Source organism: Cynocephalus volans, chromosome X (assembly GCF_027409185.1).
Source record: "Cynocephalus volans isolate mCynVol1 chromosome X, mCynVol1.pri, whole genome shotgun sequence".
Lineage (NCBI taxonomy): Eukaryota > Metazoa > Chordata > Mammalia > Dermoptera > Cynocephalidae > Cynocephalus > Cynocephalus volans.
In genome coordinates, this window is record NC_084478.1 from 51,785,003 (window position 1) to 51,797,558 (window position 12,556).

The following is a 12,556-nucleotide window of genomic DNA, read 5'->3' on the forward strand; positions in this document are numbered from 1 at the left end:
CCTGGCCACTTGGGCCTCGCAGCAGCCCGGTGTCCCACTTGGCCATCCGCTCCGTGCTTCTTCCTCGCACCCGCCTCCTCTTGTCACCTCCCGTCTCACTCTTCGCGCTCCATCCTCGCCGTATACACCGCCATCCGAGTGCTTCAGAGAGCCGGAGGTGGTGCGCGGGGCTGCAAGGCGCGCCCTCAAGCAGTCCCCAGCTCGGCATTGGGGGGCACGGGCAACAGCATGGACACCAAGCGCTGCTTCGCCAACCGCTTCGATGATTACCAAGGCAGCCTGCTGGCGGGCCAGTGCGAAGAGGCGGTGGCGCCCTTGGTCACCGCCACCATCGAGCGCATCCTCCAGGAGCTGCCCCCGCTGAGGGGAGGTGCTGAAGCCCGGGGGGCGACGGCTGGGGCCAGCAGCTGCCAGGGGGGGCTGTACGGCGGCGTGGCTGGGGTGGCCTACATGCTCTACCATGTCTCACAGAGCCCGCTCTTCGCCGCCGCCCGGGAGCGCTACCTGCGCTCGGCCAAGCGCCTCATAGACGCGTGCGCCCGCGCCGAGGAGTGGGGCGAGCCGGACGCCGACACACGCGCTGCCTTCCTGCTCGGGGGCGCGGGCGTGTACGCCGTGGCCACGCTCGTGTACCACGCCCTGGGCCGGTCGGACTACGTGCAGCCGCTGGGCAAGTTCCGGGCTCTGTGCGCCGTCTGCGCGCCGGTCTCCTTCCTGGAGTGCGGCTCCGACGAGCTGTTCGTGGGCCGCGCGGGTTACCTATGTGCCGCGCTGGTGCTCAAGCAGAAACTCGCACAGGAGGTAAGAGGCAGCCCTGGCCGCGGGAGGCGCTCGCCGCCCGCCCGACCCTGCCGCCCTTCCCTGAATTCCCAGGTTCCTACAGCACTGCCCCTGGTTGTTCTTCTCCCTCTCTCTTTGTTAATCTTTGTCTGGCTCTCTCATTTTTTAAGTCTCTTGAGGTTTATCTCCTGCTTTTGTCTGTCTTCCCTCTCTTTTTCAATCTCTCATTTGTTGGGATTCCGCGTCTTTGCGCTTTATTTGCGTGTTACACTGAACATGGCACCACCCAGATGCCTCTTTGCTCAGCAGCTTTCTGGGGGCTGACAGTGTAGCCCTTTCAAGTGAGATAAAACCCTAAAAAAAGATTTCCTTTCATTTGACCCTGTTGTCCAAAGCTGAGGTACCCTCGAATATTAGAGTACTAGAAAAGTAATGGAGCTTTTGGGGGCTGGTGTGAAGGTAAGTTGCTTCTCGACCCCCGAGTCTGTAACTGCACAGCTGTAGGTCTCATGTGCTTACTGTGTTGTTTATTATTTAGTTCATTCAATGGCTTTTAGTAAATGCATATTTGATGGTAGTTTCCCCTTTTAAATACATAAATGCAGACAGAAATGTACTTTATTATGGTCAAATTTGCATTTTTAATTTTAAAATGTGCACTTAGGATGATCAAGACCACAGCATTCTTGACAGGGCACCTTTTCTTGATAAACAGCTTTTCAGTGGCTCCTTCAAGTGAATTGGATTTTACAACTATATATATGTATATGTTTTCTGTATTCACTTTGAATACAGCATATGGATGGGTATTAGAAGAGAATGTGCCAGTTCCTGTGGAGTAGGAAAACAAAACCTCTAAAGGATCATAGTAAATAGAACTGAAAGAGAGGCACTTTCATTCATAATCCACTGGAGCCAAATATTGTTCTAGGCAGGAAGTGACACATTTAACTTGGCTTTATTTGAGTGAGAAAGGCGTTTGAAGAAAAATTAAACGTATATAGGCTGTTTAAAAGTGTAATTAACTTAGATAACCTCTGCTGAAGCAAACTTGATTTTTTTTTTCTTTTGATTTATAGCAGGTGAGATTGATTCAAGTGAGGTAAAAAGATTACTAAAGAATGTGCACTGTGCTAAAAGGGCAGCAAAGGTCTGTGTGACAAAGTTGTCTTGAAATAGTTCACTCTGCTTCTGAGTCACTGTTATCAGCTAGTAGTTTCCCAAGGGCCCTTCCAGTTGTATAAAACCTCTTAGAAGGCCACCGACCTATTTGCATATCATTTGCATTTTATTTGCATCTGTTTCCCAGACCTTGCAGTCTGGTGATAGGCAATTTTCAAATTCGTTTTTTTCCCTGTTGTTTTCCTTAAGCTTGCCTCTTCCACTTTCCACGTATTGGGGTCTTTTCTCCAGAATGGAATGCAAAGAGTGGGAGTCACAGTAGGTCACACAGGTGGAAGTAGACCAGAAGGACTCTTTGCCCAAAGACTGGTGGTCCAGGGCCAGTCTGCAACACTGATCCACAAAGACATTTTTAAGAGCTCTCTTCTGCCCTCCTGCCAAACCAGATCTGTTTTTTTGTACTAATCAAGTTGAGATGCTTTGGCTGCTGCTCCCAACAAGCTCCAATGGTTATTAAAAAACAACAAACAAAAAACCCCAAAACAACAACAAATAGCTCTTAACCTGAGCAAGTCAGCTAGTCCCAGTGCCAGCCTTAGCTGCAGCAACGCAAGTACGTGGTTCAGCCTTCAGAGGTGTAGGGCAGGGGCCTTAGCATGCCAGGCTGGAAGCCCTTTGAGGGGTAAATACAAACCTTATGCACCACCCTCACCTCCAAGTCCTAGCCATCATATGACTTTGCCTTTAGTAGATTATCCATAAACCTTGATTAAATTGAATTGTGAACTTGTGTCATTTCTCTATAAATAATCTGTCATTACATCCTGAGTTTCTTTCCCTCCAATATCATGTATATTCATCTTCCTCTGGAAGTTCCCTCAGCTGTCACCCCAGTTTAGATCCTCCCCACACTACTTGACACATCTTTGCCACCTAATAAATAGCTGAATGAATGAATCACCATGTACTGGGATTAGTGTAATGTACTCTGAGCTGTATTCTCCCACTCAAGCCATTCGATCTACCTCTATGAAACAAATCTTAAAAACACTTTTCATTATATTATTTCCCTGCTCAACATCCTGCAGTGGCTCCCTATTGTCTTTTCTCCAGTGGCTTCTCATGTCACAGTTAAAGCTATGATACTTAAAAGAGCCAAGAGGGCCCCGCATGATCTAGCCCCCTGCATACCTACTCTACTTCTTGTTCACTCTTCTTCAGCCATGCTGGCCCTCTTGCTGTTTTAGGCACTCTCTTTTCTCACAGTGTTTGTACTTGTTGTTCTTTCTGCTTGGAACACTTCCGCTAGGTATTTTTACAGCTAACTTCCTGACCTTGCACAGGCCTTTTTCTCCTCAATCAGGCCATTCTTATCTACCTTATTTAAGATTGCAACCCCATTCCCTGACTTATCCCCCTTTTCTGCTTTATTTTACTCATTTTTTAAAAAAATTCTTTATCAATTAGAATGTAAGCTCCATAAGGGTAGAGCTTTTTGGTTTCATTGCTGTATTCCCAGCCTTAAGACAGTGCCTGGCACATATTTAGGTACCCAACTTTTCTTGTTTTGGTGTTGTTGCAAGTATTGTCCACTCAACTTTAATTGTGTCCCATGTATCAACATTTTCTTTTATGGTGGTGCTTTTGGTGTCATGTTTAAAGAAATCCTTTCCTACTGCCAAGATCTCAGCAAATATTTGTTGAATAAATGAATGAATGAGAGTTTCTTACAATTATTTTTTCTCAGGTCAAGCTCAACCATTATACCAGTGTTTCTTAAACTTTAATGTACATAATAATCACCTACGAATCTTATTAATGAAATACAGATTCTGATTTACACTTGGGATGGGGTCTTTCTGCATTTCTAACAAGTTCTTAGGTGGTGCTGATGTTATTGATCCATGGACCATGCTATGAATGGCAAAGCAATACAATGCCACATAATTTTGACATTATACCAGCCACATCTATAAAGGAATGCTGTAAGACACCATTCTATGAAGCTTGGTATATTTATTTATAAGACTGTAGTTTAGAATGCTGATTACTATATCCTATTATGCTTTCATTATAAAGACTCACAAGAGGAATTTCCCCCAGGACTTAGAAACAGAAATAGTTGTGCTTCTCCTGGCAATTGATTGAATTTTTTAATCTTCAAATTATGTCATGTAACTGATTGTGTTTCTCACTTTGTGTTGGCTATTAGAAAGTGTTTGGCCAGAATCATGTTCCACATCAGCTAGTATGCAGTGTCTTATCACATGTATTTTTATATACCAGTGTTTACCCCTGGGTTTATCTAATTTTCTTCCTTACTGTACTCTTTTCAGGATTTTTTTCCTTCCATTTGATTTTGTTATTTGTATTTATGTTTATAAGATTCAGAGGTGAAAAAAATATGTGTGATTATAGAGACAGACAGAATCACTCTGTCCAGGTAATATAATTTTATTTAACTTGGCCCTCCTAAAAATACTCAAGAGAAAAATCTTCAAGGGTTTGTTAGGCAGATATCCTTGAGCAGCGGGACACTGAAGTCCCAAGAAACCATGCCATAAAAAAGTGTATTGGGTCTATTCTTATTGGTGAGAATGTAGCAGGGAATGGTGGAGGGATTAAGGAGAGGCCCAGGACCTCAGTTAAAATGACTTTGCCACTCAGTGATCATGGACAAATAATTTATCTTTGAGCCTCCATTTCCTCACTTGTAAATGAATTAATAAGAGCTTCCACATTGACTTATTCTGTCCTTTATTTATTCATTCAGTGAATATCAGGTTTCTACCTGGTGCTGGACACCTTACTAGATGCTGGGATTCAGTAGTGTACAAAAAAAAATATATATGATTCTGTTGTGATAAGTGCTCTGAAGGAAGTAAACAGAAATGAACTGGGGGCAGGTGGGAGAGAGGAAGGCTGCTGCTGGGGATAGGCTGGGAGGAAGGCTTCTCTATGGAGACAGTGTCCTGGCTCATCACTGGAGCATGAGAATGAAGTGGCTGCTCTAAAAGCAGGCATTCCAGGCAGAGGGGACAGCAAGGACAGAGCCCCTGAAGTGGGAAACGGCCAGGAAATTTTATAGAAATGGAAGGAAGCCAGCATGGCTGGAGCAGAGAGAGCAGGGGATAGAGGAATTCGAAACTGTGAAAGGAGACATGAGCAGTGTAAAATCAGATCCTTCAGGGCCAGGTCAGTCAAACTAAGGAGTTTGCACTTGTTTCATGTTTAAACAAAGGAATATCTTGGTATTATTTACCTTGGAAAAAGATCACTCTGGTTTTCTGTATGGAAAGCAGATGGACAATATTCAGGAGAGACTGGTTATAGGGATTCTAAACCCCTTTTGTGTCAAAGACTTCGTTGTCAGTCTGGTGAAACCTACAGTACCACTTCTTAGAGTAACATTTTTAAATGCATAAAATAAAATGCATAGGATTACAAAGGAAGCCAATTATATTGCAATTCAGTTGCCAAAACATTTTTAAAATGTGTGATGCAGTAACATATGTGCTTCTTTATTAACCCATTGAAATAAGATTTTGCAGCAGGCCAAATCTTATGGTACTTTTGAAACAGCAATGAGGGTCAATGATATTTCGAGATACCTCAACAACTGCTGTGTGATATGCACATATCTGTGATTTCTATAGATGGAAAAGTCACAAGTACTACTGGTGTTTTGTGGTCTATATTTCTAATGAAAGGAAATGCTAAATTGTTTAAATAAGGTAGGAAACATATAGATGTGATTTTATTTTCCCAGCCAAAGGGGACTTGCTTGGAAGTTGCTGTGATGACTAACCCTAGATAAAGTTCCTATCATAGTGATTGGCACATAGTAGCTGCTTGATGAAATCAGTGTTAGCCTAACAGAAAACCAAAGGTAATTCTGCACGTCAGATAGAAAATGATACTCAATACAAGGTACCTATCTTCCTTCTGTGTTTAAAAACAAAACAAAAACTATCGAAAGTTTGTAAATTGAGTCCTCAGCTCATTCCTAAGGCAGGTGATTGGCAGCTGTGTAAGTTAGGATGCTTTTAGTTGCAAATGTTCAATAAAAAGTGATCTAAATAATAGGAACATTTATTACCTCCCTTAGCAAGGAGTGTAGAGCTAGGCCATTCCAGGATTGGTTCAGCAACTCGGGAGAATTATTATAATCCAATCCCTTTCCAGCTGTTTTCTCTGCTATTCTCAGTACATGAGCTCTATCACCCTTCAATGTTGCAAGATGGCTGTTGTCATTCCAAGCATCCTGTTCCCCTCAGCTAAGTAAAAAGGGAAGGTCTGAGGCTACTTTCCTGTGTCTCCTTTTATCATGTAGAACATTCTATCCTAGAAGAATTTCCCTTCTTACTCATTGCCCAGCACCTGGGCACTGGCCAGTTCTAGTTTCAAAGGAGGCTGGGATGGGTAATGTCTCACTTCTAATCTCTATCATTGGACACAGATTTTGACAAGAAAAAGGAAAGGGAAAAGGAAATGGCTGTTCGGTGATTACCAAAGTGTCTGCCCTTTGCTATCCCTTGTCAAGGTCTGTCTTGTGACCTCCACCAAAGTGTCTGCCCTTTGCTATCCCTTGTCAAGGTCTGTCTTGTGACCTCCCATCTCCTTTATCCATTCACTTTTCCTCCCTGCAGTGCTTCTCTTCCTTTTTCCAGGTCACCTGCATGTCCCATGACACCTGCAAGGTTTTTTATTTTTCCTGCCAGCTAGCTGTCAATCAAATACAAGCCAAGAAATTAACTATTAATTAAAATTTAAACTAGTAAAGTTTGGGGAATATATTTTATGGTAGCAATTATTTGCATTTTCTCTAGTTTTTCATTAAAATTGTTACAGTCATCATACTTACAAGGTAAATTGAAACGGAGGATACAGAAATATATAACAGAAAATGAGTCTTCTTCCAACTAATAGTTGTTAACATTGTTTTTCTTTTTTAGACATAGTCTATTCCATAAAATACCTATTATTGGCCACTTACACAAATGATCATATTATACATATATTCTACAACTTGATTTCTCGCTTAATGTACCTTGAGAGTCTTTGCACATTAATGCATAGAGAGATGTGTGATTCTTAATATTGGTTCCATTTAATGGTTATACCATAATTTAACCCTTAGTGATAGACATTTAGATTGGTTCAAGTTTTTATTTACTTTTTTTGCTATCACAAAAAATGCCATAAAGAATACACACACATATAAATGTAATATGCAAATGTACATATCCAGCGTATACATGTAATATGTATGTACATACATACATGCATTTTTATATATGTATCTTCGCCTACTTTTGAAAGTATATGAGTATATGTAGGATAAATTTTTTAAAACATGGTTTTTGGGATAAAGTTTGCATATATTTTTCATTTGATGAGATCAGGTGCGTTCAGTATGGTGTAGCTGTAGACATATTTTTCCATTTGACATTTCCAAAAATGTTCCATATGTTTCCATTCCTTCCACCAGCGTTTAGGAGTGCTTGCATTCTCACATTCTTTTCAATACTGTGCTTCGTCAGACTTTTTAATATATGCCAAACTACTGGGTGGGAATGAGGATGGAGGTTTCTGGGGTAGAAAAAGAGTCCCCTTATTGTTCCTTTCAACTCTTACCAAACAAATGCATGCGCAGGATTTCACTTAGTCTTTGGATTCGAGAGATCTCTGTTTTTTAAGCAGATATGTGTTGTGCACTGCCTACGTAAATCCTGAAGTTTGGCTTGAAATGACAGCAGGGTTGGGGAAGCTGGATTTCTGCAGGCCGGATCCAGTTCCTAATTGCCTGATTATAGACCTGCCAGGAAGCTGGGCATTTCTATGTGCTACAGCTTAAATGCTTTGTTACCCATGACCTTGTGAATGCTAAAAGAATATAATAAGAACTAACAATGATTGGTCACTTATTTCCACATACTTTTGTAAGCACTTTACATATATTATGTCACTTTTTAATGTACCTAAGTGTATTTTATTTTATTTATTTTTTAATTTAATTTTTGTTTCAATTGACAAATAATAATTGTATATATTTATGGGGTATGATGTAATGTTTTGATACATGTATGCATTGTGATATGAGCAAATCAGGCTAATTAATATATCCATCACCTCACATACTTATATCTTTGTGGTGAGAACATTTAAAATCCACTCCATTAGCAATTTTGAAATACACAATACATTATTAACTATAGTCACCTTGCTGTGCAGTAGATCATCAGAATTTATTCCTTTTGTCTGAGACTGTGTAACCTGTGATCAACACTTCCCCTTTCCTTGCCCTCCCCTACACCTCAGCCTCTGGTAACTACCATTCTGCTCTCTATTTCTATGAGTTTGACTTTTTAAGATTCCACGTATATGTCGCTTAATACTACAAATGATCTTATGGCATGGGTACCATTACTATCTCCATCATATCCAGTGAGGAAACTGAGGCACAGAGAGGTTAAGGAACTTTTTCCAGACCACACAGTGAGTGTTACAGATGGAGTTCCATCCCCTGCAGGCTGGTTTTCAAATCTGTGCTTTCAGTTGGTATTCCTCATACTTTAATGTGCACAGAAATCCTGGAGGTCTTGTTAAAAATCAGGTTTTGGCTCAGTGGGTCTGGGGAGAGGGCCAAGATTCTGCATCTTTATTGAGCTTTTGGGTAATGCTGCCTCTGATGGTGCATTGAGGAGACTTGAGTACAAAGCTCTAAATCAATATTTTTTCCCAGTTATATGGGATTGCCTATCGACAAATTTGACTAATCACCCAAACTTCATGATTTTTATCATTTTTCCTTGTCCTGAGAATGACGTATTTCACAGATGCCAGAATATCAGCTTTCCAGTTTGTAATTTATGCTGAAGAAATGATTCGCTGCCTGGCACATCTCCTTACAGGTGTTAACATCTGTTGAATGAATGAGTGAATGTATAAATTTATTTTTCCTAATAAATGTAATTTTGCACTGTATATAGGTTTTTAGAATTTCTTTAAAGGCCCAAATAAACCACATTCCAGCAGTTTTCAATTATTTCATGATAATACAGGAAGAGTCACTTTATTACAACATTCCCAGATCAGATAGAAAACATGAGCTTGATACTCATGGTACCACACCCATTTTAGAATCATTCAATCAGTTTTACCTATGTGACACAAAGTAGTGTCTCTCCCCCAACTCTAAATTAATTTAAATTGAAGATGATCAGACATTTTCCTTTTTATTTTCAATCTTTTATGTACAGTGATTTAACAGACCTGTTCAAAATTATCCAGTTTGCTTTAGATATAATTTATTTACATTTTTTCATCTATTAATATATATCCACTAAAACCCAAACTTATTATTTGTATTGTAATTATTTGAAGAGAGCATGATTCATAATTTTCTTGTTACTGAACAGATAAATTAGGGAAATAAACAGAGTAAAAATTATTTTAAATATGCTGAATTATTTATTTTGCCAGTAACTTAAACTCCTAGGGTTCTATAAGGATGTTGTTTTAATGGAATTTTATTATATTTATTGACCTCTAAATGTAAAAATAATTGTATTAATTTCTTATTAACTTATTGGCTAATTTCACTTTTGCTGGTTAATTTAATGAATGATGTTTATCATGTGACTGGCTGCAATATAATACACAATGAGGTTTCTCCAGGTGTCGGGGAGGTCCTTGAATATCCCCGTGTGGTGATGGTCTCCTGGTAAACTGGCTCAATAGTCCATAATGTATCCAAGTGTTTCTCTTCATGATTCAGTTTTACAAATTCGTCTTTGACCTACAGTCTTTAATTAAGTACAATACCTTGGATGTTTGGTTTATCTCATAAAAGAACATGTTGTTCTCATGCATTACTTATATATATCTAAGTATCACTTAACTCTTTCTAATTATTTTCTGTATGGATTTTAGTTACTAGGGAAGCCTACCAAGTTAGCAGACCCATTATTCTTGGGGTGCTAGCTACTTGGACAAATGAATTTTTAAGAAGTTATTTGATCTATTCTTTCTTTTTGCAAACTGAGCAAAGAAGTGTTTTCTATAAGATCAGATTTCCCTTTCTGAATAGCTTTACCATTCAACAACCCAGACAAATGAATGACTTTTACATGTTGCAGTGTGAGTATTGCTATCTGGGACATAAAGAAGCTGTTTCCCAGATGAGATATAAAGTCTTACAGACTTCACTGGTGAGAACGTCATCTAAATAAGAGGTGGCAAAACAAACATTGGTCATAGCATTATGTGCAGTTGGCTGTTACTGTGCCCATCTGCTGGCTCCATTGCTTTGTGTGGAATGGATTCCCTGTGCTCAGTGGTGTGTTAAAATCTGGTGTCCATGGCAACCAAAGCATCACCAGTCTCAAAGCAAGCTCTGTGGGGACCAGCTAAATCTCCTCTCATACAATGACTTTAGGAAAGAGCCACATTCCTAACAGACTTTACAGCTATCCAAGGCCAAAGAGATCCAATGCCCAACCAGAAGGGAAGAATTGTCCTCATGCACATTTTAGTAATATAATCTTGCTTTTAAAAATGTTTTCTTCTTTCCTTTGAGGTAAAAAGAATTGCACACATATTACAAATTACAACTGTTGAAATGGGTTGGACTCTCAAAGCAGGAATTAAAACATGGAGATTAAGAACAGAGCTTTCGAATTTGGGTAGGCTTGGGATTGAATCCTGGCTCCATTGCAGTAGCTGGTTGACCTTAGACAAGTTACTTAGCATCTCTGAGGCTTAACTTTCTCATCTGCAAACTGCAATCCTAGCAGCACCTACCTCATAGGTGTGCTATGAAGAGCCATTGAGAATGTGCATGTAATGTGTTTAGCAAAGGGTTCCCTAGGCACAGAGTCAGGATTCTGTGTGTTAGCCATTATTTTATTATTATTTTGAGTATTACTGTCAACAATGTGAAGTGAGACTCTGTGTTGACTAAATAGCATATGTGTATTTTTCAGACATTCAGCCAGTCTGTCTAATATTCCCTGTGGTAGTTTTCAGAGCTGCCATGTCCCTGATGGCAATAGCAAAGCTTTGAGATTTTCACTCAAAAGCCATAAAGGGCTGGAGGGAAATATTCTCTGCTCTGCCATGCAGGAGATTAAACTGAGATACTGAGACAGATGATGTGTCAAAGTAAACTCAGTGGCTGGGCATCTGTGTGAGTTACCCTCTGCACTTCCTCCAGGGAAAGGGCTCTTCTTTTCTTTCTTTTTTTTTTTTTTTTTTTTTCCTTTTTAATTTTAGGCTCTTTGCAGACTTAATATAAGAATTTCCTTTCCTATGTCTCTAATTTGTACTCCTGGGAGTAAATCCCTGATTGGCTTAAACTACTGTAAATTATCATGCAAGTGATGTTGGAATGTTTATTTCTTGCTCTGTCTCCCACTCTCCCCCATATTCTGAGTGGCAGATTCAAAGAGCTTTTTATTGCTCTTAAGTTCTCTTCTTTGCTCCTATAGATCATTTGCTTGCATGGCACCAACTCAGAATTTCAGAGGAATTACAGTAGTGGTTACTCTGTCAAAATGACTTCAAGTGAGTTTTCCTCAGCAAATATTCCAGATCATGTACATTTGGTAGCTTGTTTCAGAAATGGATTAGTATAATTAAGTATTCTTTCAAGTGTTTCTTCAGCTTCTGGGCTCAGAAATATTTTTTTCTTGTATTAATGCATTTTTCTATTTATATTTGGAACTATGTGGTATAGACTCACTGTCAATTTTACAAACTTAGATCTGTATTTCACTCCTTAGCTCATAGCTCCTATTTGTATTCATTTGTAACATCATACTGATAATACTAACAACTACACTACTCTAATAATAAAGCTATAATTATGACTTTCTCCTATCTCTAATCAGTGAGGTGTCATGTATATTCATTAGTTCTGCTTATGATCTTCAGTACCACACCAACTGGGTGTATGTCTTGGCTTTAGTCTCCATATGGTTCTATTTTTTTCTGAGGCCAGTGTTTCTCATACTTGAGCATGTATTAGAATCCCTGGAGAGATTGTTAAAACACACATGACTTGGCTCTACCTCCAAAGTTTCTGACTCAGTAGATCTGGAGTTGGGTCTGGGAATTTCTACTTTTAACAAGTTCCCAGTGATGCCGCTGCTGGTCTGGGACTATATTTTGAGAACCACTTCCTTAGACTATAAACTTATCCTTGGCCAAATATATCTTAAATGTGGGAATTAGGTGAGGGCATATGGTGGTAATACCACAAACTTATTATCAACAGCAGAAAAGAACTCGAAAGAATAGGACTTACTATATGACAGACACTATGATAAGCATATTATCTCTATTTTGCAGATGAGAAAATTGGAACTTAGAGAGGTTAAGTAGCTTTCCTGTCACCACAAATCTGGTAAGGTAATTGAACCCACATTTGTCTGTCTATAGAACTTAACTTCTATAGATTTAAGACACATAAGGCCGTAGCCAGTTTTTCTACGAAAGCACACACTTCCGAGAGGATAAGGAGCTTGTACTCCAAAACATTTGGAAGAATAGCTTCAATTCAACTCTATCAAGTTCAAAGTGTTTCTGAAGTTTCAGTTAAAATTGACTAAAAATGATAATACAGGAAGGTGATTTACATTTGTTCCAAACT

The 12,556-nt window shown here is 39.6% G+C and overlaps 1 protein-coding gene across 1 annotated transcript in view; it reads left to right on the forward strand.

Moving 5' to 3' along the window:
• Positions 1–228: 228 nt before the first annotated feature.
• LOC134367731 (lanC-like protein 3) overlaps positions 229–12,556 on the forward strand; it is a 117,543-nt gene continuing 105,215 nt past the window's right edge. The window contains exon 1 of the mRNA XM_063084460.1: positions 229–801. Coding sequence (XP_062940530.1) covers positions 229–801 — 573 coding nt within the window. The remainder of the gene's footprint in view (positions 802–12,556) is intronic.